Source organism: Bos grunniens, chromosome 3 (assembly GCF_055505025.1).
Source record: "Bos grunniens cultivar Pamir isolate PY7600 chromosome 3, Bosgru_T2T1.0, whole genome shotgun sequence".
Lineage (NCBI taxonomy): Eukaryota > Metazoa > Chordata > Mammalia > Artiodactyla > Bovidae > Bos > Bos grunniens.
Genome location: NC_141167.1, coordinates 90,753,352 through 90,781,242, shown reverse-complemented (window position 1 = coordinate 90,781,242; position 27,891 = coordinate 90,753,352). Strand labels below are relative to the sequence as shown.

General features: G+C 49.1%; 1 protein-coding gene across 4 annotated transcripts; it reads right to left on the bottom strand.

Moving 5' to 3' along the window:
• Positions 1–191: 191 nt before the first annotated feature.
• On the bottom strand, positions 192–27,632 carry MOV10 (Mov10 RNA helicase). 4 transcript variants are annotated; one of them, XM_086391822.1, is made up of 21 exons: positions 27,567–27,632; positions 26,976–27,177; positions 10,819–11,022; positions 10,301–10,536; positions 9,854–10,112; positions 8,405–8,539; positions 7,624–7,792; positions 6,523–6,677; positions 6,079–6,255; positions 5,823–5,970; positions 4,976–5,134; positions 4,621–4,724; positions 4,351–4,448; positions 4,042–4,258; positions 2,813–2,930; positions 2,411–2,602; positions 2,119–2,193; positions 1,132–1,257; positions 959–1,047; positions 464–585; positions 192–374 (listed from the first exon to the last, which is right to left on the bottom strand). In XM_086391822.1, the coding sequence occupies exons 1-21, from the start codon at positions 27,598–27,600 to the stop codon at positions 283–285; spliced, it is 3,111 nt and encodes a 1,036-aa protein (XP_086247948.1). In that variant the 5' UTR covers positions 27,601–27,632; the 3' UTR covers positions 192–282. The 4 variants fall into 4 exon arrangements, with proteins under 4 accessions (XP_086247948.1, XP_086247949.1, XP_086247950.1 ...); XM_086391823.1 differs by having other exon boundaries at positions 10,849–11,022; positions 27,567–27,591; XM_086391824.1 differs by lacking the exon at positions 27,567–27,632 and adding an exon at positions 27,297–27,332.
• Positions 27,633–27,891: the final 259 nt, after the last annotated feature.

Sequence of the window (27,891 nt, the reverse complement as noted above, 5' to 3'; positions counted from 1 at the left end):
GGGGAGTGGTCTGGAGAACAGGCTAAACTTAGAAGCCTGTGGGTGGCTTCTGTCACCTCCCACTGGCTTTCCTCCCCTGGAAGGGGGGTGGGGTGGGTTTGGCCTCGGGCAGGGTGTGACAGTTCCACCTTCCCCTCTGGGGTCATCTTGGGAGTTTAGAAAGCTGGGGCCTGGCTGAGGAGACAAGAGACTTTGGCAAAGAATAACATTTTTTTTTTTTCAGTGGTACTTCCTCCCCCTTCCCCCAATTGTTAGCAGCCTACAGGGTCAGGTGGGCGGTCCTCAGAGCTCATTCCTCCACTCCGGCTCCACTTGCAGGGACAGGCCCTCTTCACCCTCCCGCTCCTGGGGGAGGTAGTCGTGACTTTTGAGTCCTAGAAAGAGAGGGGGTGAGCTTTGTCTTAGTCACTTACCTCCTCTCTCAGCACTGCCCCCCTTCTGGCCCACCCTGGCCCAGCCATACCTGAGGTAGAGGGGCTGAGTTTGCTCAGACCTTGGAGTAAGTTCTGCCCCTGCTGCAGGTCCAGTTTGGCAGGGAAGGGGCACCCAGTATACCCCCCGTTTTCTTTACAGAACTCCAGGAATCTGTGGGGTACAGGAGCATTCATACACAGCTGCACAGGGCTGGCCGAGTGCCTGCAGAGGCTGGATGCCCAGCCTGGGTCCTGCATACTGGCCTATGCCTGGGGGCAAGTTGCTTAACCTTGGCAAATGGAGATGTTAAGATAAAACAGACGGAAGATTACCTGAGCCCCAAGGTGCTTCATAAAACTACAGCTCTCCTAGGCTAGGGGGTGGGTTACTGACTCAGTGGACAGGAGTTTGAGCAGACTGGGAAATAGTGAAGGACAGGGAAGCCTGGTGTGCTGCCGTCCAGGGGGTCTCAAAGAGTCGGACACAACTTAGTGACTGAATAAGGCTTGTAGCCATCAAAAGGGACGGAGGGTGGGATGCTCACACTTTCCAGTCGGGGTCGTGGCCCAGCAGGAGCGGGTTGCCCACCACGATGAGCAAAGCCTTGGCCCGGGTCACTGCCACATTGAACCTCTGGTGAGAAGAGGTGGTGGGGGGTCACAGCAGGGAAGGGCACCCTGGAAGGAGGAGTGCCCACCAGCCCACCAGCCCTCCAACCTTGGGGTTCTTGAGGAAACCCAGGTTAAAGTCCAGATCCAGCTGCACAAAGCTCTGGCTGCTCCGAACGGTGGAGATGAGGATGACGCTGCGTTCCTGGCCTTGAAACTCTTCCACAGAGCCCACCTAGAGGGGAGGGAAGCAGGGCCGGAGGCACTCAGCCGGGGACCCAGGAACCAGCCCCGCCTACCAGAGCCTGAGGACAGTGGAGGCAGCCAGGAAAGAGGACAGGACTACACTACGCTAGCTGAAACCTGAAAAGTGAATCCAGTTAAAGTGGTGGGAACTGGAAAGGCTTCTAAGCAAAGAAAACAGGATTCCAAAGAATACTAACTCGGCAGAGTTTTTCAGACTTTCCTGAAGATAATCACTCAGTACTTGTTTAAGTAACTCTAGGCCCTAACCCAGACCACCTGAATCAGAATTTCCACCGGAGAGGCCTCTAACTCCTAAAGTACCCATTTTCAACCCTGGCTGCGCAGATCACAGATCACCTGAGGAGCCATAAAAGAACAGCTGCCCTGGCTCTGCCCCCAGATAGCTGTGTTAATTGGTTGGGTGGAACCCTGGCCCTGGCAGCACTAAAAGCTCTCCAGGTGATTCTTATCTGAGAAAGAGTGGAGCTAGCTGTCAACTGACTCAGGGTGGGAGAGGTGAGTGGGGACATCATCACAGGACAGGTCGGGCTGGCTTGGGAGACTGGACTTTATCCTTAGGGTAGAGACTTTAAATCAGCCTGATCCTAAGAATCCTTCGGGGTAATTGCTAAACACACAGGCTTCCTGGCCCCAGCCCAGACCTACAACTTGGGATCTCCAGCAGTGAGAAGCCAGGGGAAAGCCCAAGTCCGTCTCAGGCAGCGAGGGTGGGGCAGGGGCTGGGGCTGTCCCAGGAACAGTAGGGCAGGGACCCAAGGAGGTGTCTGGAAGTGGGGGAGCGAGGGAAACAGAAGTCAGGGAGGGAGTGTGAAACAGTGGTGAGGGTCACCTTCAAGTCCTTGATGTCGTCTAGTCCCCGAAGCTGCTTGTCAAGTTTGGTGATGCAATAACGGATTTTTTCCACCTGGAAGATGGGGACAGGTGCCTTTCTCTCCTGCCATTACCCCAGCACAAGAGGGAGCCAGGCAGGAGGCCAGGGAGCTGGGGGGCAAAGAGGAGGTACAACTGACCTCTGAGCTCTTCTGAGATATGGGGCCGGCAGAGAGGCCTGAGCTGGAGCCTCTGCCTAGCGGTCTGGCTAGGTATGGGAATGTTCCCTTGATGGGAACTGAGGGCCTGACCTGCTTCCGGTATGGGGAGATGACGCCCACACTTCGGGGGCTCAGACGGGCTTTGCCCTTCTTGGAGGAGGGGGCCAGGAGCTGCTTCAGGTAGGAAGTCACTGTGGCAGCCTCTTCTGGGTTGAAGAAGGACGGGCTGTTGCCCTCACGCTCATCCTTGCCCATTACACCGTGAAAGATGATGGGAAAGTCCTAGACACAGGGTTAGGGGAAACGTTCAGTTGGACCTCCCAGATTCCCTTCCCTTCCACCCCCAAACCTTTCCAGGGAATGGGGGATCCCAGATTACTAAGGGCAGGGCTTGTGGCTTCCACTCAGAGACTCCTGCTACCCAGACCCTCAGTAAGAGGGAGCTGGGGTACAGGTGGGGGGAGCCTGAGCCCCAGCCCTTCTCAGCCTCACCTGTCGAGGCAGACCCTCCCAGCGGCAGAAGCGCTCTCGGTCAACGACATCCGCACAGGCCTGCAGCTCCCCATCATAATACAGCCGGTTAGGAACGTCCAGGATGGTGGGGTGAGACCTAGGAGGAGGAGGAGGAAGGAAGAGCAAGACCAGACAGGGGCAGGCTCCCCTCCACCCACTCAGACACTATCCTGTCCTGCCCACTGCATAGTAGACTCATTCAGTTACAGCTTTTGCAACTGGGCACTAGGAGACCTGGGTTCAATTCCTGGGTCGGGAAGATACCGTGGAGCATGAAATGGCAACCCACTCCAGTATTCTTGCCTGGGGAATCCCACGGAGAGTGGAGCCTGGTGGGCTACAGCTCATGGGGTCACAAAGAGTCGGACATGACTGAGCGACTAACACATACACACTTAACCACAGAAAGCAGAACCAAATGTGGCTCCAGAAAGCATCCAATCCACAGATTTCAAATTTAAAAGAAAACACCAAGAAATTAGGGACCCATTCTCAAGTCTCAACTTTGCCAAGGAAGGATAATACAAAAACATGTATCACTGACTATCACCATTACTGGATGAGATAATGTGTTTAAATAAAAAAATATGGAGGAGGAAATGGCAACCCACTCCAGTATTCTTGCTTGGAAAAGTCCATGGACAGAGGAGCCTGGCGGGCTGCAGTCCATGGGGTTACATGACTGAGCATGTGTGCATGAGGGCAGAGGGAGATGGGTTGGTAGCAATAAACTGGTAGAACTAAAAAAAAATTCCCAAAATACAAGCAGTACTAACACAATAGCTAACATTTATTTGCATTCTTAGTGGACTCATCTAAGGAACTAAAGATTCTTAGTGGACTCACCTAGGAACCCAACTGAGCATTTCAGATGCAAAACTCACTGACTAAAGGAAGTATACAGCTCTTTAACTTGAATAATCATTAATTGTCTGTATTCTCATTTATCCTTGGATTGCCTAGAAACTTCACCTGGGACCTGCCTCAGACATATTCCAGTGTCTGGGAACCACTGACCATGCCCTGATATACAAATAGGCAAACTGCTCTAGAGTGAGGGCACTTGCTAAGTCACACTATCTACAAACAGCAGTGACGGGACCGCAGAGGAGACCTTCCAGTTTACAGTCTTTCTGCACTGTATAGTCTCTGAGCAACAGGACTGTGGGATGGAGGCTACAGCTGGGCCGGTGGAGGGTGTGGGGTACCTGTAGTTGCGCAGTAGCTTGGTTATGAACTGGGGATTATAGCCATCCGGGCCCTTCTTGTATAGGGCGTTGAAGGTGAGCAGCCGCTCCAGCAGTGAGTACCCCAGCCCATGCTTCTGGGTCAGCGGGCAACGCAGCACAGGCCCCAGCTGCCGAGGGTCTCCTGCCAGCACCAGCTGCCCTCCTGGGTTGTCTGCTTCTTTGACTTCCATCAACCCTGGAAAGTGGGGAGTGATGGGGAGAAAGGTATGTGGTGGGACCTCTCTGACAACATGTGGGGCATACTTGCAGCCCCCTCAAACCCCTCACCTGCTATGGCCACCAGGCTCTCTGGCTCCATGGCATGGCCAGCCTCGTCGATGAAGATGTGTGTGAAGTGATCGATGGGAAACTGGGCTGAGACCAACCTGGGAGGTGTCAGGCCAGGCAGGGGTCACACCCAGACTGTCAAACCTGAATGCTCACCTAGGCCGGCCCTCCCCCCAACTCCCCAGGAACCATCCTTCCCCATTTCCCCAGCCTGCCACCTCTTTACTAACACAATATTAAGAGATGTACACACACACACACACTTCCCACCTGCTGGCAGTGATGAGCGTGGTAATTAAGACGCGATATTCCTGCAGCTTCTTCTTGGAAGGAAATACAAAATCCCCCTTCTTTGCATCCCAGTTACAACAGGGCTGAGAGTTGGGCAGGGAAAGGAGTCAGCTTGGCTTCACTGCCAATTTCACCCTCACTCTGGCTCCGGGGCCCCCAGGCAATTTTATTTACTTTCTCTCACTTTACACACAACTAAAGCCCAGAGAGGGCACCTGACCCACCCAAGGTCACACAGTGAGTATCTCAGAATGAGGGTCTTCTAGTTTCCTGACCCTAGTGTTTACCCAGAGCAGCACCCACTGTCCCTCAGCCACTTGCCTTCCCTAGGTACCTTGATGTCCTCAGGGACCAGGTGGATATCCCTGCTCGGGGCCAGGAGGCGGTAGATGGAGCTGGGTAAGTGGACCCGGAGGCGCTGACAGAGGAGGTCAGCCCCTGAGTTGGATGGAGCGCAGGCCAGGATGTGGGCTTTGGGCAAGTGCTTCACCACCTGGGGTGGGGATAAACACAGTGTGGGAAGCAGCTTCTGGTCTCCGGGTGGAGGGGTGGTGCAGAGAAGTGTGGTTGTGACTCAGGCTGGCACAGTGTGGCATCTCTCTCCCATTGCTAGGGGAGGGAGTGACTAAAAAGGCAAGTTCTGATCCCCAGCCCACTGCAGTCCAAACAGGACTTTATGCTAGAAAACTGCTGCAGTAAATATAAAAGGCTACCATGACTGGTGCTGAAGCTCCAACACTTTGGCCACCTGAGGCGAAGAGCTGACTCATTGGAAAAGACCCTGATGCTGGGAAAGACAGAAGGCAGGAGAAGGGGACGACAGAGGATGAGATGCTTGGATGGCATCACTGACCAATGGACACAAATTTGAGCAAGCTCTGGAAGATGGTTAAGGACAGGGAAGCTTGGCGTGCTTCAGTCCATGGGGTCACAGAGTCCTACACTACTGAGTGACTGAACACAACAACCATGACAGACATGAACTGCAACGTGGAGTCGTGCAATACTCAACGCGCACACAGTGCTCAAAGCCACACTGGCCCTTGGTGCCAGCTGGTGGATGGGTGCCAGGGGCGTGCGTTTGGGGAGCTGGAAGGAAGTGGAACCTGGGGACAGCTGCTTGGTTCCAGGGGGACTCAGAGTGTAGGCCATAGACTATAGGCCACAGGCTCAGGCCCCACCTGCTTGATGGCTTCCACTAGGGTGACAGTCTTGCCTGTCCCCGGAGGCCCAAAGATGATGTAGGGGGCGGGGCGGGTGGTGCCCATAACGATGTGCTTCATGGCCTGCAGCTGCTCCGGGTTTGACTCCAGACTCCGGTCGTACAGCCTGGCAGAGTGCCACAAACACGATGTTGTCGAGTCCCAGAAGCCTCCCTGACCGCATCCCCTACACCCATACTTCAAGTAGCCCTGGATCCCCTGCCCACAGTCTCACTTGAGCTTCACATCCGAGGGCAGCAGTGGGACTCCACGAGAGGCCACAGGGAAGAGCATGGGCTCAAGTGGCCAGCGCCCCGTCAGCTCCAGGGCACGGTGCTGCACCCGCAGGGGCTGGCGGTTGAAAGTGAAGTTCACCTTGAAAGTCAGCCCATCCACAAAGCGGCTCAGGAGGCTTTGGGAAGGGAGAGAGGGGGAAGCATTCCAGTAAGGAGGGGTGGGCAATAAAAGGCCAGGACTCTTTCCATCTACCCCAACCCCACTCGCTTTCCCAGACCTGTAAGCAATCCTCTAGGAGAGGAAGCTGCTGAGGTACCTAAGGGTCCCCTGCTGCCTGCTCTGTCCCTGGGGTCCCACTCATTCTCGGGAGAAACACCCTCCTCCCTTGGCCTTTGGGCCATCATCTGTAGATGTTCCTACAGCTCAGGGTTCCAACACCTACCTGGTGGAAAAACTCAGCTTGACCCGGTCCAATTCCACCTTGTGCACAAAGCCCTTGTAGGTGACGGGGTCCTCGTGATGTGTCTCGGAGGACAAAAGGGCAAATAGGTGGTCCCCCCGCAGCACTGAGGGGCGGCTCTCGGCCACCCCAGGAACCTAGGAAGCAAAGCACCAGCAAGCTTCTAGCCCGAGACGACCAGTGGAGTGCCCACTAAGACCCCCTCCTGAAACACAAGGTCTGATGAGCCACCTCTACCCTGGGGCTCAGGGAGCTTTGCTTCTTTCCTCTTCTACCAGACAGGGCAAGAGTCAGGGGAGATGGGGAAGGGACAAGTTTGCCCAAGCTGCTCAGAGATGCTGAGTCCAGGAGTCCTGGCAACCCTCCAGGGCACGATTTCAAGACCCCGGGGTCAGGTTCCCAGTAAGTCCAGCTGCCCTCTTGGCCAGTTCAGTTTCTACTCTGCCTTTAAAATTTTGTTCAAAACTCAGTTTCTGCAGGAAAATGTCCCTGATCATCCTCACTTGCTGTCTCTTCTCACTTGGTGCCTTTCTCAGCAAATGGGTGCAGGAATCCGTCCTCATGTGCAATTCTGGACTTATGTATACACATTCAACATCTAAGAGCTGGCGAGGTCTCTAAGAATTATCTTCCAGACTTCCCTGGTGGTCTAGTGGTTAAGAATCCACTTTCCAATGCAGGGGACTTGGGTTCGATCCCCAGTGGGGGGAACGAGGATCCCACATGCTGCAGGGCAACTAAGCCTGCATGCTGCAATGAAGATCCAGTGCAGCCAAAAACCCCAAACAGATAAACAAAAAAGAACACGAATCATCTAGATCAGCTCCATGCTTTTCAGGTGAGCGAACTAAGGCCCAGAGATAACGAGAGACTTGCCCAAGGTCACAGAGCAAAGTCTGGGCTAAAACCCCTGTGTTCTCTATTACCCTGCTCTGACGCCTCTTTTGGGGGGCCCAGATCCCTACTCTGCTCCTTGCTGAGCCCTCTGGGACAGGAACAGCATCATTATCCTTTTGTTCTGCCCACAGTCTGTGGGTTGGCTAACTTGAGTCCATTCTCCCTACTACCAATCCAAGCCCTGACCTCCAACGTGAGCAGACGGGGGTTCCGATCTATGGGGTCCCAGGTCATGGGCACCGACTCCAGGTCATAGTGCCGGATGTCGTGCTCCATCTGCAGCTCCTCCAAGTGCAGCAGCAGCCGGAGCTTCACCTCGTAGTTCCTCCACTTCAGGGTTGTCTGAAGCTGGGCCCTGGCAGTGACAGGTGGGGAGGTGGGAGGGGAAGGATAGGAACAGGATGGGTCAGGCAAACCCTATGTCCCGGAGCACCTCTCCCTCTGCAGCCCTGAGACTATGAAAACGTCAGGAATCAGGGAAGACTAGAAGAGCAGAGAAGCAGATGGGGGTCAGAGGCCTCTAAGAAGGGAGTCCCTGCCCGCCAACCTCAGACCTGCATTGTGGATCCTGGAGCTGGAAACACCCTCTCTCAAAGATCCTCCCATGACTTACACCCTCACTTCATTCAAATGTCACTCTCCGCTCAAATATCACCTCCTCGAAGAGGCCAGGACTAGCTGTCCTCTGCAAAACAGCACAGCACATCCTTTACCCTGCTTTAACTTTAGTTAGTTCTTCATAGTACTCATCACTACATAAGATAAGATGAGAAATGCAACTACAATGTCAGGGCCATCATGTGAGTGATTCACCTTGAATGCAGCCTGGCACATGGTGTGTTGGCCAGTCAGGGGATGAATGAACTGAGCATGGAAGGCTGAGGACAGAGGCATGGGGCAGAAGCAAGAAGTGAGCAGAGAAGAAACATATAAAGCAGTGTGAAGGGTGCAGAAGGATGGTACTTACTTGATCTCAGCAATCTCCTTTGGGGCAGTGAAAATACTTGTTCCCCGAAGAAGGACGGGGAGCAGCTGTCTGAGGCGGGGGGGTGGATAGTATGTTCCCAGTGGCAAACTGAACTCCAGGTCATAGTTCTTAGCACTGCAGGAGGGGAACAAGAAAAGCCATTACAAACACAGAGACCCTTCGCCTTCAGAGACTCTGAGAAGGCCCTTCCCTGGGGGAGGCACAAAGCCCTGCTTCAATACTATTGTTGAAAGGGGTCAGTAGCCTTTGCCCTAGAAGAGAGGACTCACTGTCTCATAAGGCTGCTCATGCCAAGGCTGGACCATTTTCATTTTTAGAAAGCATGATACTTGAAAGCATTAAAAATAATAATAATAATAATATATGGAATTCCCTGGCAGTCCAGTGGTTAGGACCCCACACTTCCATGGCAGAGGGGGGTCTGTCTTTGATCCCTGGTTGGGGAACTAGGATCCCACAAGCTGTGAGGTTATCTATATACATATATAAATAATACATGTTCATTAGAGAAAAAAAATCAGAAAAGAGGTAATTAACAAATAAATGGGTAAATAAACAACATGCTCACCATCCAGGGATAACCACTGTTAACTTTTTGATATGCAGCCTTCCAGACATTTTTCTTTGTCAATATGTATTATACAAATATATTTTAAATTAATTAGCCAATTAATTAATTAACTTCTTGGCTGCGCTGCATGGTTTGTGGGATCTCAGTTCCCTATGAGGGATAGAACTTGTGCCCCCTGCAGTGAAAGCTTGAAGTTCTAACCACTGGACCCGCAGGGAATTCCCCTATACATGTATTTTTAGCAGAAAGAGCACAGTGGTCTCATAGTTTGCTTTTATAGCTCAGTATTTTGTGAACGCCTGGACATATTAAAAAGAGATGTCTACACATATGATTCCATTCATATGACATGTCCAGAAGAGGGAAATCTATAGAAAGTACAAGAGTGGTTGGTGAGGGCTAGGAGGCGAGGGGGCAGAGGGGCCGGGGGGCAAAACGGGTGATAACTAAAGGGTATGGGCTCCTTTTGGGGGTGATGAAGTGTTCCAAAATGGATTGTGATGATGGTAGGGCCTAACTGTGAATGTGCTAAAGAAACCACAGATTGTACACTTTAAAGGAATGAATTGTATAGTATGCAAGCTGTTTCAATAAAGCTGTTATAATGGGGAGGGGGAGAGGGAGAGGGAGAGGGAGAAAGAGAGAAACATGACCACCCCAGCTGCCTGATAATCCTTCATACAGTCAAAAATACTTGAAACTTTTCCACACTGTCCTCATATCTGCTTTTCTTCTTAGACAGAAAAGGTCTCTGAGGTCTGGAGGAGTGAAGAACTCACCGTTAGGAAAGGGGCCCACATGGTGATGTGGGGAGGGACCCCCCCACCAGCCTGGACTGGGCTGGACGGAGGACTTACCGGTCGGGTCTCTCTCCTTCCTCTATCCGCCTGGTCACCACAGGGTTTCGAGAGACCTGGGTCCGCTTGAAGGGAGTCGTGGGTTTCAGCTGTGCTGCCAGGGGACTGTGGGCCACAGCGGCTAAGAAGCGGGCGATGTAGAAAGTGCCAGCTCCTTCTGAGCCCGGCTCTCCAGGGCCCAGCAGCTCCCAGAGCACTGTGGCTGGGAAGTAGCCCACAAAGCTGGTCTTACAGTGAACATGGAGCTCATAGCATTCACCTAGGAGAAGGCAGCTGAGTGAGTCGGGTTGGGGAGGGAGCTGCCCAGGAGCATCCCAACCCTGACATCCCCCAGATAGCCCCTACCCCAAGGCAAGCCCCACCAGCCTGCAACAGCACATTCCTGAAGCAACAGACCCTCCTAGGGCAGGCCTCTGGCCACCAGAGGCTCTTTGAGAACCCACTCACCTGGGCCCAGGAGGCAGGGCAGCTCCCGGTCTCCATTGCAGAAGGAAAACTGGGGGGTCCGGCAGAATGGGAAGAGGTGGGTGAGGGTGACAGGCTGGGTTCCTCCATTCCGAAGCCTGAGGGTCAGCACCTCCTTGCGGTTCAAATCCAGGCGGATAAGGAGCTGTCCATCTCGGGCTTCATGGGGCCCCTGGACCTCCACATTCACCCCATGTTTCCCATGCATATACTCAGCCCTGGGGAGAGCGGGAGTCAAGGGCGGGCAGGACTGGGGCAGGAGCAGACAGGACTGGGGGTTGCCCTCGGGAAAGTCATAGAATGGGGAGGATGGCCAAGTGCCAGCTATGCTCAGGAAACCCACCTCCCAACTCAGGCCAATTAGCTCCTTCCCTGCCCTCCCCTCAGTTCTTGCAGGAGGGAGCCCCTACCCCACCCCCGCCAAGCCGAGGCAAGCCCCAGTCACACGGTTTCCCACACGCCCAGGCCCCTCTTGCACACCCCGTCACACACAAGCACACCTGTCATGAAAGATAGTGGCTAGCAGTGACCTGTGGTGTTTGCTCATTTCCAACCCCGGCTTCATTCTCCTCTTTTCTGGGAACCACACGTCGGCCCAGCGGTCGAGCCCGAAGAACCTGACTCGGGTCTTGGTGACGTAGGCCAGATTGGCAATCTTCATTCCATACAGCATGGAGGAGAAGCCAGGGGCAGGGGTCCCAAAGCTGCCGGGAGCAGAGGAGACTGGGGAGTGAGGGCCAGGGGGCGGCAAGCTGGGGAGGGCGTCTGAGAGCCACTCTGTGCGGGACAGGATGGGGCTGGGGACAGAGACTCAGGCCGGGACGGCAGGACTTCTTAATGTTTTCAGGGAAGGCAAGGGGACCCTCCCCAAGACTAAATATGATTGTTTTAAATAAGCAGCAGGTGGTGGATGTTGCACTTCTGAGGAGAAAAGTCCAATGGTGGGCTGTTGAGATGGAGGACTAAGGGAAGAGAGAGTAAAAAATGAAGACCTGGGGCAGGGTGGGGGCAATTTGGGACAGAAAAGATATAAACACTGAAGCAGAAAGAGTTAAGGCAGAGGGGGAAGCCGAAGAAGCTGATTGGTAGGGTGGTGGTGGGGAGTGGATCCCAGGTCCAGCCCGCTGGTGAGGAGTGAGGGGGCAGAGAGTGCAGGTGTCCAGGGTGTGTGGGCAAGGTGGCTGATCAGACAGCAGTGTCCCCCCGAAGTCAGAGGGTGCAGGTAGAACCCAAGCAGGAAGGGAAAGGATCCTCTCCAGAGATCAAATAGCTTGTTTGGGCCTAGAGAAGGTGAAGACAGGGAAAAGTGGTCAGAAGGACAATAATCCCAAGGTTCAGTGCCTGGAATTCAGTTTAGTCAACTTGACAAACACTTACAGAGACCTGTTATGTGCCAGACACTGTGCTAGATGCTGGGGGTTCAAAGAGGCCTTGAGGAGCACGGAGGGAACACATTAATTCCAGCCCCTGCCTGGAGCTCAGAGGGGAGGAGCTCAGACTTGGCGGCTTCCCCAGGAAACAGCGTCAGAACTGAGTCCTGAAGGATGAATGGGTGTCATTCAAGCGCAGGACGGAGCACAGAGTGTGAACCGAAGTGTGGGGGCGCGAGTGGGGGGAGCTGGGGGGACCACCCACTCTGACACTAGCTGGGTCACCTTGGGTCATTGTACCTCGCAGAGCCTCACTTTGCTCCTCTATAAAATGGGGTAACAGCAGACTTGTCTCCCGGGGTGGTTGCGTGGATCACAGGAGACACAGACACTGTGGTGTCCACTTAGCCCAGTGCTTGGCACATAAGATCTCAGTAAGGTGCACTATGATTAGTATCACATCCAGTCTGGTTGTACTAGAGTGAAGAGTGCAAGGAGGGATTGGCAGGAGGCAGCAGAGGTGGGCAGGGACCAGGTCTCGCATAGTTTTGCACACCAAGCCATGAAGCCTGCACCTGACCCTGAAGGCCAGCAGCTCTCCTCCTTTACTGGCACTTAAGGGCCAGAGGACAACCCCACATGTGACACGTCATAGACACATTCACGCTCTGGACAGCTGAGCACCCTCCCTCCATGCTTTGAGGGGAATGAAAGCAAATCCTAGTTCCTAGGAACCATGGCCATCTCTGTTGAACTATTAAGGCTCAACCAGCATGGTCACTCACCAGCATTAAATAAGATCAGTTAAGGTTAAGGACATTTTCCTGGTGCCCCCTGCCTATAACTCTGCCCCTCTCCCTCCCCCCATGCAAGTGAGTGACACCATTCAGAAAACTTTGAATTGGCTCTCATTTGTCTTAAAAAGATAGTAAATCATGTGAAAACACAATAGAAAATGCTCAAGAAATGTTAGCTACTATTATTAGTATCCTATTAGTAGTAATAGTAGTACTAGTAGCAGCAGTAGTAGTTAAGAGTAGTAACTTACTTCCAGCCTGCACCAGAGGCTACACTGTGGTTACACAACCACCCCATGTTGGTGGGTTTTAAGCAGGGGAGTGGCAAGATCATATTTGCATTTCAGATCACCCAGGCATCAGGAATGGAGGATGGATTTGCTGGAGGCAAGACTGTAGGCAGGGAGACCAGTTAGAAGAAGGCCATTGCAACCGTCCAATTCAAAGTTGACAAGGGTCTGAACAAGGCAGTGGTCAGGATGGAAGAGGAGACAGATCTGATATTTAGAATAAAAAATTAGCAGATTTTGGTTTCGGACAGGAGAGCAAATGTAGGCTGGGAAGAGGGAGGAGTCAAGGACAATACCGAAAGCAGTGGCTTGGCTTCAGGGACTATTCCTGAGATAGGAGGGAGACACAGGAGGAGGAAGAGGCTGGAGGGACATATGGATCTGGACATGGTCAGTCTGAGATCCCCATGGTCCACAGGCAGCTAGCTCCATGAATTAAAAGCTAAGAACTCAGGCCAAAGTCAAAGCAGACCCTAAAAATAGGGAGACGTCAATAGTATTTACAACTACGGAAGTGTTCAGGATCTTCTCAGGGAGTGAGTCGTCTGAGAACCACTGAGGTCAGCACAACCCAGGGAGGGATAGAAAACAGAGCAGGAAGCTCCTGGAGAGGGAAGAGAATCAGGAGGAAGGCTCACAATCAGGTATCGGGCTCAACTGCTGCTGAGGGGCTGAGGCAAAGGGATTGAAATCAACCCTGGTAACTTTCATCAGGGCCCCTTGGTCAGTGAGTCACTAAGTTCCATGAATCGGCACACACTCAAATGCCACAGATGCCAGACTCCACAGGTATCTTTGATACCTGCAGCCATCTCAAGTCCTACTTTTGAGTCATTAGTATAAGAAGGATTACCCATATCCTTTTTACGTGAATATTCTATAATCTACTACTCTAACCAGGGGCTTCCCTGGTGGCTCAGTGGTAAAGAAACCAGTGGCAATGCAGGAAACACGGGTTTGATCCCTGGGTAGGAAAGATCCCCTGAATGAAACGGCAACCCACTCCAGTATTCTTGCCTGGAAAATCCTGTGGACAGAGGAGTCTGGTGGGTCACAGTCCATGGGGTCACAGAAGAGTCAGATGCGACTAAGGGACTAAACAAGTCTAAACAAACAAAAGCTCATGTGCCCTGAAACACCTTGGAGCTCTCCGCTTAGTGGTAGAGAAAAAACAGGACCCTGAGGGGACTGAGCAAACCCAGGAGCACAAATCCTGTCTAAAAAGAGGAAACGCTACTTATCTCCAGAAAGAGGTTACCAGGCCCAAGATGGCCAGATCTGGCTTTTAGAAGCCCAAAAGTACAATTTTAAGGTGGAAGCTTCCATCTTTGGAAGCTTCTGCATTGACACATGAGCAGGAGGAACTCTGCAAGCTTTGCAGCTTCTGTGATAGGTGCTATGCCTGTGTGCTAAGTCACTTTAGATGTCGGACTCTTTGCAACCCCATGGACTGTAGCCTGCCAGGCTCCTCTCTCCAAGGGATCCTCCAGGCAAGAATACTGGAGTGGGTTGCCATGCCCTCCTCTAGGAGAAAGGTACTACCACCTAACTATTAATAGCTTTCAAATTATTCTTCATGTCTATTACCACTATCCAAGTTCACTTGGTTTAACGTGACATCCATAAAAATTAAAAAAAAAAAATTTTTTAAATCACAAACTTAGTACATATTGTTGAAAAAAAGCACCAATTCTTGCATTAAACATCTAGTCATTTGGATTTCAAGGGGAAAAAAGATGAACAATTCAATAGAATAACAGAATATTCAACTTAAAGAGCAAACTCCGACAACTCAGGGGTAAGAAAAGATTCTCCAAAAATAGAGAAATGCAAATTAAAGTAAAAATGAAGTACCATTTTGTTTCCATGAGACTGACAAAAAAGAAAACAGTCACAACATGTATTACTATGTGGGAAAGAAAACTCTCATACATTGCTGGTAGAAAGTGGAACTATTACAACCATTTGGAAAACATCCAGCAACATCTCCTAACATTTGATATGGAGGTATCCTTTAACTCATGGGAATGTATCCATGGAAAAGAAACATACCAACATATAAGAACATATGTGCAAGGAGGCCTATTGTAAAGTCCTTCACATTGGCCAAGAATTGAAAACAAATGTCCATCCATAGGGAGATAGCTGAATAAGCTATAAACACTCATACTACAGAATATCAGACGGCTATTTAAAAGAATGCATCACATCCATTTGAAAGACTAAATGTAAAAGGTTGTCAACACCAAATGTTGACAAGGATACAAAAACACCAGAATGCTCGTGCATTGTTGGATGGACTATAAAATGGTACAATCACTTTAGAAAAAGGTTTGATGGTTTCTTGTAAAGCCAAACATAATACTCTGATTTTTTAATAAAAATATTATTATATTGTTCATGAAACAAAAATTCATAAAAAATGTAACATGACTATAACATATCGTGTAGACCTACCACTGGTATTTATCCAATAAAGACTTGCCGGGAGAATGGGTGAAAAAAGTATCAAGCAATTCCAGACTGTTATTTTATAGACGAAACAGGTTAACAATGCAAACACTGAACCTCTGGCTGCCAGCAATGCTGTGTGATGGCCTGGAACATCAAGTGTCAGGTTATATGTATTGTCCAAACTTGTACAGTCCAACAGCAGGCAAGGTCACACCAGAAGACCAGTTTAAAAAAAGACTTTGTGGCCAACTACCAAAACAGAGGTTAAGCAATCTGCCCAAGATCACAGTCTCCAGTACATGTATGTAGATCAGGGTTTCAAGGTCATCGTTTTCAGTTTGGGGCTATTTTGAATAAAACCGCTATACACACACACACACACACACACACACACACACGCTTCCATGTTGGCTTAGCGGTAAAGAATATGCCACAATGTATGAGCTATGGGTTTAATCCCTGGATCAGCACAGCAACCCACTCCAGTATTCTTGCCTGGACAATCCCATGGACAAAGGAGCCTGGCAGGCTATACAGTCCATAGGGTCACCAAGAGTTAGACATGATGGAAGTGACTTAGCATGCATGTGTGCATATATACATATATTTTTTCCCCCCACCTTGGCCAAGCGAGCTGCATGTGGGATCTTAATTCCTGGACCAAGGATCTAACCCAAGCCCTTTGTTTGCATTGCAAGCGTGGAGTCTTAACCACTGGACTGCCAGGTAAGTCCCTGTGATTTATATTCATATAAGATATACTGTTGTTGTTGTTTAGTTGCTAAGTCCGACTCTTTGCAACCTCATGGACTGTAGCCTGCCAGACTCCTCTGTCCATGGGGATTCTCCAGGCAAGAATACTGGAGTGGGTTGCCGTGCTGACCCAGCCATTTCCTTCTCCAGGGGAACTTCCTGACCCATGGATTGAACTCAAGTCTCCTGTTTGGCAGGCTAATTCTTTACCACTGAGCCACCAGGAAAGCCCATAAGAAATATTGGTGGTAAAAGAATACCGAAAGAATTGGTAGTAAAATATTGGTGGTAAAAAGAAACCACTGATACACAGAACACGCGTGAATATCAAACACGTTATGCCGAACAAGAGATGCCTTACATAAGAGAGTACATACTACCTGATTCCATTAAATAAAGTTCTAGAATAGATAGTATCTCAAAAAAAAAAAAAGAATCAGAGCAGTGGACACTGGGTGGGTAAAGGTGAGGACTAAATAGGACAGGAGATGAAGGAACTTTTTGGGGTGATGTTATGTTTTATATCTTGATAGGGTGTTGCACACAGGTATATGGATTCATTAAAACTCACAGAATGGGACACTTGAAATCTTGTCTATTTCACGGTAGGTAAATTTTACTTTAAAAAAAAAAAAAGAAGGTAAACATGTGAATTCCCTGGCTGTCCAGTGGTTAGGATTTTGCCTCCTTACTGCCTACGTACGGAGTGGGTTCAGTCCCTGATCTGGGCACTAAGATCCCACAAGCTGTGCAGAGTGGTCCAAAAAAACCCCCACTGTAAACAAATTTTTAACTCTTAGATCAATAGTTGTAATAACAACAATCACGCTGAAGTGTTCAGGGGTATTTGTAACTTATTATGAAATGCATCAAAAAAATTAAGATAGCTAGATGGGGACATCCCTGTTGGTTCAGTGGTTAAGACTCCACAATTTCACTGCAGGGGGCACTAGTTCACCCCTGGTCAAGGGACTAAGATCCTCACATGCCCACATGGTGCAAGATAAATATAGCAAGACAGATGGATGGCAGGCATGTGTCAAATATTAATTAAGAAATCTAGATGAGTGGCCATTGCAACGCCCTGATCTGCAGGCCCGCAGAGCTGTGCTCAGAAGCTGACCTCGGACCCTACTGTCCCCGCGTCTTGGATGCCCTCACTCTGCCACCTGCCTTCGTGCTTGCTGCCTCTGCAAATGGATTACAAAGGCCAGAAGCTAGCCGAATAGATGTTCGAGGGAATTTTCTTTGTTTCCGCAATAGTTGGATTTATCTACGGGTACCTGGCTGAACAGTTAGGGCGGAATGTCTACATAGTTATGGCCGGATTTGCGGAAACTTCCTCCGTGGCCTATATATCGCCAGCACCCCTTCAAGTGGATACCTGTTCAAGACTCAAGCATAGAAGAAACCAGGGGAAAGAAAAGAGGTGTGCTAAAAGTAATTGACTGGGATTTTCATGACTCAGTTTTTACTACTGCACCTGCTTTTGTTTTGTGTGACATGAGCTAAATTGTTTTTTGTGAGGAACATGCTCACCAGCCCAAACTCAAGAATGGACTTGGAGACATGAGGTATAGCGGAAAGCGAAGCTTTGTGGTCTTGCAAAATCAGGTGTCTGATGGGCAGGCACACCCACAGTCCTTACACAAAGCAAGTTATCCTAGCATGCAAGCCCCTCTCCCAGTTCCTCACTGGAGTACTATGCAGTGAACCATCTTCCTGGAAGTCGCCTAGGTTTGTTTTCCTCTATGGGCCGGCCCCTCCCTGACGTCTTGTTTCCTCCTTTCCTGTGCACCTCTTTCCATTTTTTTTTATGTTTTGAATTCACCAATAGGATGAGCCTGTGTGAAACCCTTATGTTTTGAATTCACCAATAGAATGAACCCTGGGTGAAAAATCCTAGGCATCCCACCTTCCCTTTGTTTGCCAACTTTCCAGTTTTATATGGCTAATAGCTCCTTATGACCAACCTAGATAGCATATTCAAAAGCAGAGACATTACTTTGCCAACAAAGGTCCATCTAGTCAAGGCTATGGTTTTTCCTGTGGTCATGTATGGATGCGAGAGTTGGACTGTGAGGAAGGCTGAGCGCTGAAGAATGGATGCTTTTGAACTGTGGTGTTGGAGAAGACTCTTGAGAGTCCCTTGGACTGCAAGGAGATCCAACCAGTCCATTCTGAAGGACATCAGCCCTGGGATTTCTTTGGAAGGAATGATGCTAAAGCTGAAACTCCAGTACTTTGGTCACCTCATGCAAAGAGTTAACTCACTGGAAAAGACTCTGATGCTGGGAGGGATTGGGGGCAGGAGGAGAAGGGGACGACAGAGGATGAGATGGCTGGATGGCATCACTGATTCGATGGACGTGAGTCTCAGTGAACTCTGGGAGTTGGTGATGGACAGGGAGGACTGGCGTGCTGCGATTCATGGGGTTGCAAAGAGTCGGACACGACTGAGCAACTTTTCTGATCTGAATAGCTCCTTATGGCTGTTACACCAGCAAGGTGTCACTGAAAGCTAGCTATTTTTGAAAATGGATCACTTTACATTTTTTAGTTCTTACCTTTTCCTATACAAAACATGAGCTAAAAAACACTTATGCTCAGCTGTGTATAGATATTGTTCTCCCTCTATTTCATTTCTCCGTGTTTTAATTTATAAATAGTTTGGACCTTGTCTTCACAAACTTCCTCTGAAATGGTTCAGGTCTACAAAATGATGAAGGTTAAAGCTTCATAAATGATACTACAATTTAACTATCAAAGTTTTATAATTCATTATAAGTAGTTAGGCTGTTTTAATGTTTTCAATTAAAATTCAGTGCAATTCAAAAAAAAAAAAAAGAAAGAAATCCAGGTGAGGTGAAACAAAGTATGACCCTGTGGGGGCCCTCCAGGGCACAAAAGCCTATCTGTGTCCCTTGCTGCTGCTTTGTAGAAATAGACTTCATTCAGCCTCCTTGACCTTCCCAGCATTCCAAGGGGCAGATTCAAACAGTTGTTAATCGGGGAACAGAGGGAAATACGGAAACAAGGTGGGGAAGGGGGATGTGGGGGGTTTGCAGTCTAGAAACAATAGTGCAGCCTTGGGGCAGGGTCCTATTTCCTCCTCAAGGAATACACATAACAATAGCTTTGCCTGCTAGGAACTAAGGCCACCACCCAGGTGGATGACAGTAATTTCAGGCAGAGCACAATATTCCTGGAGCACCACCCAGTTACCTCACCACTAACCAATCAGAAGAAAGTCACTCACCCTGCAGCCCTCATTCCAAATTTTGCCTATAACAATTTCTCCTAGAAAACCCTCAGGGAGCTGCCTAAATCACCTGTTTTCACTGCTTGGCCCTGTAATAACCCTTTCTCTGCTCCCGACTCTGACGGTTTGGTCTATTTGGCGTCATATATGCGTGGGGCACACCAATTTGTGTTCAGTAACAAGGGTATATGGTTGTTAAATGTCACATTATTTCAACTTTTCATTATGTTTGAAATTTGTCATAATTAGATGTTGAGGAAAAAACCCAATAATGCAATTAGAAGAATATACCAGACAATTAGGAGTCATTTCCATGATGCATTGACGAGTAAGAAAATCAGGAGATGGAAAATGTGTATAACATGATCCTTTTAAAATAAAACAATAACAAAAATACCCTAATTGATATGAGATACCTTAGTGTGGAACAAAATGTGGCAATGTAGGTGGGATGCTGATATGAGAGGTACCTGCGTGCTGGTTTCAAAGTTGTGTCTGACTCTGAGACCCTATGGATTGCAGCATGCCGGGATCCCCTATCCTTCACTATCTCCCGGAGTTTGTTCAGATTCAGTTCCATTGAGTTGATGATGCTATCTAATCATCTCATCCTTTGCCACCCCCTTCTCCTTTTGCCTTCATTACCTGACAAAACATTAAGGGTTCCCACTCTTTCACTCTCAACTACCTGCTTAACTGTTTGACAGTAAAGAATCTGCTTGCAACGTGGGAGACCTTGCTTCAGTCCCTGGGTCGGGAAGATCTTCTGTAGAAGGGAATAGCTACCCACTCCAGTATTCTTGCCCAGAGAATTCATGGACAGAGGAGCCTGGCGAGCTACTGTCCATGGGGTGGCAAAGAGTCAGACATGATTGAGCGACTAACACTTTCACTTTAACTGTTTGATGTATACTTCTCCAGGCTCTTTTTCTTGCATTAAAAAATATATATATTTTTAAGTACACATATTTTTTTGTGTGCTACACATACTATTCTGCAACAGACTTCTTTCACCACCATGGACACCATGACAACATTTTACCAAGCCGCCTAGTTCTTTTAAATGGTGGCAGAGGATAGCACAGTATGAATGCATTGTGATGGGTTTAACTATTTGTTCAGCAATAGATAGCTAGGGTGCCAAAAATTTTTGGCTATTTCAAATGTTACAATAACCATCCCTCTGGGTCAAAGAAAATGAAGAAGCTTTACTTTGATGTGTGTGCACCCCTGCATTTAAACTGTGGTCAACCACTGGACCACCAGCAAAGTCCTTGAGATTTGTATTCACATAAGAAATACTGTTGATGTTGTTAGTCGCTTAGTTGTGTCCGACTCTTTGGGATCCCATGGACTGTAGCCTGCCAGGCTCCTCTGTCTATGGAATTTTCTAAGTCAGAATACTAGAGTGGATTGCCCTTTCCTCCTCCAGAGGATCTTTCAAGCCCAGGCATCATCAGAGTTGGGTCTCCTGTGGCTCCTGCATTGGCAAGCAGATTCTTTCCCACTGAGACGGCTGGGAAGCCCCCTTTACTTTGATAAGTTCTGCCAAATTGTCCTTTAAACAAGTTGTACAAACTTACATTCTCACTGAAAACAATTCGAGAAAATCCCTTTCCTAGACCCTAACACCAGAAACCTTCAATCCTTTAAATTTTTGACAATCTGATAAGCAAATGAATAGTTCAGTTCAGTTGCTCAGTTGTGTCCGACTCTGCGACCCCATGAATTGTAGCATGCCAGGCCTCCCTGTCCATCACCAACTCCCCAAGCTTGCTCAAATGAATGGTACTTTGTTTACATTTTCATTTCCCTGATCACGACCATAATCAAGTATCTTTCCTTCTGTTTATTAGTCATTTATATTTCCTCTGTGAACTGCTTGATGATCTCATCATCTTCCCAAGCCCTATGAACTGTTCCTCCTGCTTCTGACGCCACACCTCTCTAATGGTCCATCCCTTTAAGAGTCAGCAGGAAGTGAAAGTGAAAGTGTTAGTCACTCAGTCACGTCAACTCCTTTGCAACTCCATGGACTGTAGCCCACTAGACTTCTCTGTCCATGCCATTTACTGAAGTGGGTTGCCATTCCCTTCTCCAGGGTATCTTCATGACCCAGGGATCAAGCCTGGGTCTCCTGCACTGCAAGCAGATTCTTTACCATCTGAGCCACCAGAGAAGCTCTATAGAGTCCACAGGAGTTATCAGCAAACACAAATCAGATCATTTCCCCCAACTTGACTCCACAGACTACAGGACTAAATCTAACCCTTTAATATGGCTCTCCTGAATGCTCCACCATTAAAAACGATACATCAACAGAAACAGAAAACATTTATTAAGCACTTAGTACCTGCTGTTCTAAGAAAATCCTTGCATTATCTCATTTACTCCTCACAACAACCCTTTGAGGCAGCAACTATTATCATTCCATTTTAGGGAAGAAACTGAAGGACAGGTTCCCACCCCACACCCATTCTAAATGGCAGCTCAGCCACCCTAGCTATTGTACCACCGCACTCCCCTCCAGACTTTTCTGCCACAGTTGGATATCCTGGGTGTGTATCGCCCTGCCCCTGGTCTCTGTTGTTTGTTAGGTGGAAGATGACTAATTTTTTAGACCTGGTTCAGGAAAGCCTACTAGCCTGAGGAATGGTATTTCAAAACACAGTATCAGATTGTTACTGGCAGAATAGCCATTCCTCAGTTCTTGTCCTCTTGAGGCAAAGAATTCAACTGAGAGACAAAGCAGTTTCAAGCAGCAGGAGTTTTTAGGTGAAGCGAAAGCATACTCTTGAGAAGGGAGGAGAGTCGGCTATCTGGGAACCAGAAGCAGCCCCGCAGTTAGGGCAAGGTAGGTTTTAACAGAAGGGTGGAAAGTCCTTCCTGGTGTCCTGAGGTACCTGACTGACAAATTGATCGACAGCTTTAGGTTATTTAACTTTTCTCATGTGCAGGTGTTTACCCATAAGCACCCAGGCAAAACCTATGGGGGCAAGGGGGAGGTACAAAAAATTGCAATGCTGATTTATTATAAAGATAGCATAATGAGCCTCGGGTTACTCTGAGTCACCTCTTAGGTCTCGGTGTACCTGAGCCAACTGGTGATGGTGGTTTGAAAAGCCCTACTGTGTTTCTGACATCCTGCTTGGTCCTGAAACTGGCTGGAAACTTAGCAGTTCCTAACGAAAAAAGGGAGGATGTCTGGGTGTGTTCTGGTCACCAGTGTCCAGGTGTGGGGGGACGGGGAAAGATGGCCCTATCCAGAATGGGGCAGGACCTGCTCTTGTCTGACTAGCTACCTAAGAAGTGATCTTAATGGGACTTCTAGTTCTATGTTTTACAAACTGGATTGCAGGTCTCAATGGGTAAAGACCAGACCAGGGCTTTTGTACAACTGAAGTAAACTAGAATAAAAAATATCAGAAGTTAGGGAATGAGGCCAAGCTTTGTTTTAAGGACACATACTGTTCTGTGAAAGCTGTGTATACCAGACCCTATATTAAAAAGCAGAGACATTACTGTGCCAACAAAGATCCATCTAGTCAAAGCTATGGTTTTGCCAGTAGTCATGTATGGATGTGAGAGTTGGACTATAAAAGCTGAGCGCCGAAGAATTAATGCTTTTGAACTGTGGTGTTGGAGAAGACTCTAGAGAGTCCTTTGGACAGCAAGGAGGTCCAACCAGTCAATCTTAAAGGAAATCAGTCCTGAATATTCATTGGAAGGACTGATGCTGAAGCTCCAATACTTTGGCCACCAGATGTGAAGAGCTGACTCACTGGGAAAGACCCTGATGCTGGGAAAGATTGAAAGCAGGAGGAGAAGGGGATGACAAAGGATGAGGTGGTTGGATGGCATCACCGACTCAATGGACATGAGTTTGAACAAACTCTGGGAGATAGTGAACGACAGGGAAGCCTGGCGTGCTGCAGTCCATGGGGTTGCAAAGAGTTGGACATGACCGAGCGACTGAACTTACTAAGTGACTGAAAGTAAAATGTAAACTTTCACTGTGGATAGAGGTCCAGAATGATCTTTCTAAAAACACTGATTCTCTCAGTGTCCTACTTTACAACTTTTTGTGCTTTCCTATTTCTGTTAAGATTAAAAACAAAAACCCCACATCACCTCCCCATGGCCTACAATGGCCCACCCAATCCAGCCCCTGCCTCCCTCTGACCTCATGTCACCTGCTCACAGGAGTTCACCTCCAGCCTTGGAGGTGCTACTTCCTCTGCCTGAACTGCCCTCCCCTTGTCTTACATTTGCTAATTCCATTTATCATTCGAGATTCTGCTCAAACATCACTTTCTCCAGGAACTTCTGGTTCCTAGACTCGGTCAGGTCTCCAAGTCATAGTCTTGGGCATCCTGGGCTTTTTCTCACAAGCACTTATCAGAACAGTAGTTAAATAAGTTTTTTTTTTTTTTAAGTATTTGTCTTTAATTGCCTCCTTCTTCCTAGTTAAGTTCCTTCTGTGTATCTACAGCAATTCAGTTTTGTTTTGCTCATAGACGGCATTCAGCCAATATTTGTTAAATAAAAGAATGAGCCTCTTGCCCAAGGCAGGAATGATCTCCTCTCAGAAACTTTCTCATGATGCCAGTGCTTATTCCATAACGGACTCCTAACCAGCAATGTTAATGATAGCTGCCACTTCCAAAGCCCATGCACTCTGTTACCAGGGGAAATGCCTTACCTATGATATTTTATTTTGGCCTCACACAACTGAGAGAAAGGCAGTATTTTACACACTTAACAGTTAGGGAAATTTAGATACGTGGTTAAAATCAAATGCAACTAGTAAGTGGCAGAGTCAGAATTTGAACTCCAGCTATGGAAACATGATCCTAGCTCCTGAAGCTCAGAATGTCATGTTTATCTACACATCTGCCACTCCCTACTTGCCTACACTCTTTAGAGGCAGGAAGCAGGGCACAGGCAAATGGTAGAGCCCCCATTATATATATTTGCCAAATGAATAACAAGAGGTGGGAAAAGTTAATAAGAGTTGAGAGCAGGGTACTTCATAAAACTATAAAATAACCGATTAATAGCTGGAAGGGACCTATTCTTCTCAGTGGGGGAAGCGCTCAAAACTCCTGATACAGGGTAACTTGCTATAGCCCCCCTACAACCTCTTCCCTTGTAGATCAACTCTACTTACTAATTCTTTTAGATTCTGGGAAGCATTTATTGAGCATCTAATACATACAAGGCTCCATGCTGGAGACTGAGGGAAGGCTCCAACATGATGAAAGGCCTGTCCCCGTGTTCGGAGGCTCTACAGTCTGGTGGAGAGACGTGCTCTAACACAAGGTAGGGTGTCACCCAGCTATAATCAGGCTTCGAAGGAGGAGCAATGAGAGCCCAGAGAAGAAGCAATGAATTTCCGTGAGGTCACAGCATAAGAAAGTTCTCTCTAATCAGAACAGAAATCTCTTCCACTTGGTGTATTTTTTTTTTTTTTCTTTCCGCCTATGTCACTTAATTCACTCAGTTTTCGGCATCTCACTTAACCAATCAGGGACTGAAACCGAGCAAGTGCAGTGAATGCCCGGAATCTAACCATTAGGTCACCAAGGAATTCCCCGAGGGGCCATGTTGAGTGAACCCAGTTCTGCCTTCTGAAATGACACCAAAGTATAATCCTTTCCCCTCAGGACAGTCTTTAAAATATTCACCAATAACTACCTTGTCCTCTCCACTTTTTCTCTTTCCAAGGCCAACATTTCTCCATTTCTTTGATTGGGTTTCACAAAAAGAATGAATCAACATAGAAGCCTTTCCTCCTTCTCCAAGTACTAAAATGCTATCTAGCCTTCAAAGCAAAGGACAAGGTCAATGCCATCCTCTCTATCAAATTCCCTAATAACTACAGGGGAGTTGTATCTTACTTGCCTAAAAACAAGTACATACTAAAAAAATTACTTTTGAAATCCCTTAGATTCACTCATAATGTATGGTATATGTGGTTTCCTATATGCCTGTTTGTGGCTATCTGACAAAGCCTCTCCTTGAAGAAACTTCAGTCAGGCCCCTCTCAACCCTCTTCTGCCTTAGGCTTCAACTTTGCCCCACCCTCAAACCCTTAACGCTGTCTCCGAGTGATTCTTCATTCAAGAACCCCTCACTCCGGTGTTGGCTATAAATCCCAGCTGTCTTTGCTGTTTTGAGATTGAGAAAGAGCTCCTCCCAAGGCAGTGAGTGAGTGAGTGAAGTGAGTGAAGTCGCTCAATCCTGCCGACTCTTTGCGACCCCGTAGACTGTAGCCCGTACCTACTGCAATAGTTTCGAACAGCCTTCCTCACCATTTAAACAAGCATCAGAATGATAGTCTCTTTAACAGAGCCAAAAGAAGTAGTCGACTTTTGTTCAGTCGCGTTGTACCTATTTTTGTGGACACAGGTGAATTCATGGATGTGCAGTGTTGATGATGTGACTCAATGGTAATTGTTCTCTTTATTTTTCCTCTTATAGTCCTCATGCTATGTTACTATTTATTGCAGCATACTGTATGTATATCACAGCCTCTCCTGCTCCACTGGCATTATGTATTTTCCCATCAGTATATTCCCCACAGTGCCCAGCACAGTGTGGGGACATAAAACAGGTCAGCGTCTTTGCTCCTTCAGGTGCTACTCAAACCCATTAAATGTCCCTCTTAAAACGTGACAGTCATTACTGAAAACAATATTCCAGAAATGATCCGGTAAACCTGGAAAATCACTTACCTCCTGCCCCCCGCCCTAAACCACACTTTTATAAAACACAGTCTAACACTTCTTTGGCTCTTATAAGCAGCCATACCCGCCTTTTGGTCTACTGAAACCAAGATCTTTTTTCAAGAGGTCTGTTAGTAAGCCTAAATTCCCAACACCCAGTATTTATTTAAGTCTTTACATTTATCCCTGTTAAATTATTTCTTGGTCTTTGGCCCAAGACCCCAAGACTGCAGCCTGTTGATAGAGGTGTTTTTGAAGCACAATTCCGTGGTTTGACAGGGAGAAGTCTCTTTGCTTTTCACTTGAATGGGAACAGGAAAGGAGGACCAAACAGCGTTTAGCCACAGGATGAGAAGGGGCCTCGAGGAGACCGGCCCCCGCGCGGGTCTCCATGGAGAAGCCACAGGTGCTAATGGAGGTTTGGTACGTACGCAGTTGGTGCCCTTTCCTTCTTCCCCGAGCTCCCTGAGACTCTCGCTCCTACACTGGGTCTCTTCAGCTCTCTGGGATAGTGAACCCCCGAGGAAGCAGCCCCTCAATGAAGGGGCGGAGGTCCCCGCAAAGCTCGCGCCAGGGCGGGCAGCCCTCAGCAGGAAGCTCGTTCCCCGCTCTTCTGCAAAGCCTGGGCTCCCTTCCCCCACGCCGAGCGCTTACCACCCTCAGCCCCCAACCCCCGCGGGCGGCGCGTGGACGCAGCACCCGGCTCCCCCAGACATGTCCAGCGCCGCCGCCGGGGGAGCAGGCTGTGGGGGAGGTTCTCCGCCCGGACTCGGCGCAGGGGCCCGGCAGGGGCAGAGCGGGTGGGATGCTGGCGGCGCTGGCGGCGCGGGCGGGGCGTGGGCACCGCGCAGGAGGGGGCGCTGCGCGGCCCCGGGACCCGCCGGAGCCACTGGGGGAGCTGCCGTTCTCCCGCGCCCCTGGGCGGGAAGAGTGGCCCCGCCGCGGGGGTAGCGGCGGTAAGCTGGGCCCGCGTTTCGGGGCCGGGGAGTGGGCCGGCCCGTACCTGGTCTTGAAGTCCTGGTTATAAATGGTCCTCAGCCGCTCGCGATCTGTCTCCCTGTCCTGTCCCCGATCGACCAGGAAATTCTCGAATCTCTGGCCCGTCTCCCGGAGCTGCCGGCAGCTGAACTTACTGGGCATCGCGGCGGCGACTGCGGCCCAGGCAGGAGGGTTCGTAGAAATGAAACTGAAACTCGCCGCCGCGGCTGGAAGTTGGCGGTCTTAGGGTGAGGGTGCTGGAGGGGAGAAAGCCCCAACTCCGACCCCAGATCCGGCAGGATCCCTTCTCCCCCTACCAGGTTTCCCTCTACGGTTCTTTTCCTACCTGAGCCTTCCCTTCGGTCTCTTCGTCCTATCCCCTCCCCCTCTTCCCATTAACTCTTTGCTAAGGAGTCTGACCCCTCCCTCAGGGCCCTCCCCTTACCCCAAGCTCCCTCCCCTGGCTTTCAGCCAGAATCTGAACGTGGCTATCGCCTGGGGCCCCCTGAACAGTCCGGGAGGACTTCATAGCCTCAGTTTGGACAACTCCCACGCCCATCTCCCAGGGCTTCGCGACTTATTGAAAAGCAGGGGAGCAAAGGGCAGGGACTGGGACCTGGGTCGGCTGCAGCTGGACTGGGGCAGCTCATCCAACACCTCCCCCAGACAGCCTGGGACAAGGCAAGTACGGAAGCAATAGGCACGCCCCCCTCCCCCATTTTCCCTTCTCCGGCTCGCAGACGCTGGGAGGAATGCGTAAGAGCCAAGAAGTTTGGGGGAAGACCGAGTGTCTCTGATAAAGGTGTGTACGCGTGGGAGGGAGGAACAAGGAGCTTTGCCGGGACGAACGGTTCATTACTTTTTCTGTCACAAAGGCTTCGTTATGTGGAAAGGCTGGCGATCCCTAGCTTTAAGCCACATATTTGGGCACTTAATGCACC

What these genes read in the sequence shown, in the direction of transcription:
- MOV10 (XM_086391822.1), bottom strand. Translation starts at nt 27,600, where the DNA reads ATGAGCTGCCCCAGTCCAGCTGCAGCCGACCCAG. An exon ending in GAAGGAGAGAGACCCGACCG is followed by an intron (nt 8,540 to 9,853) that starts GTAAGTCCTCCG and finishes CCCCTCCTGCAG; the next exon opens with TGCTAAGAACTATGACCTGG. An exon ending in GGGAGGGTCTGCCTCGACAG is followed by an intron (nt 2,603 to 2,812) that starts GTGAGGCTGAGA and finishes CCCTGTGTCTAG; the next exon opens with GACTTTCCCATCATCTTTCA.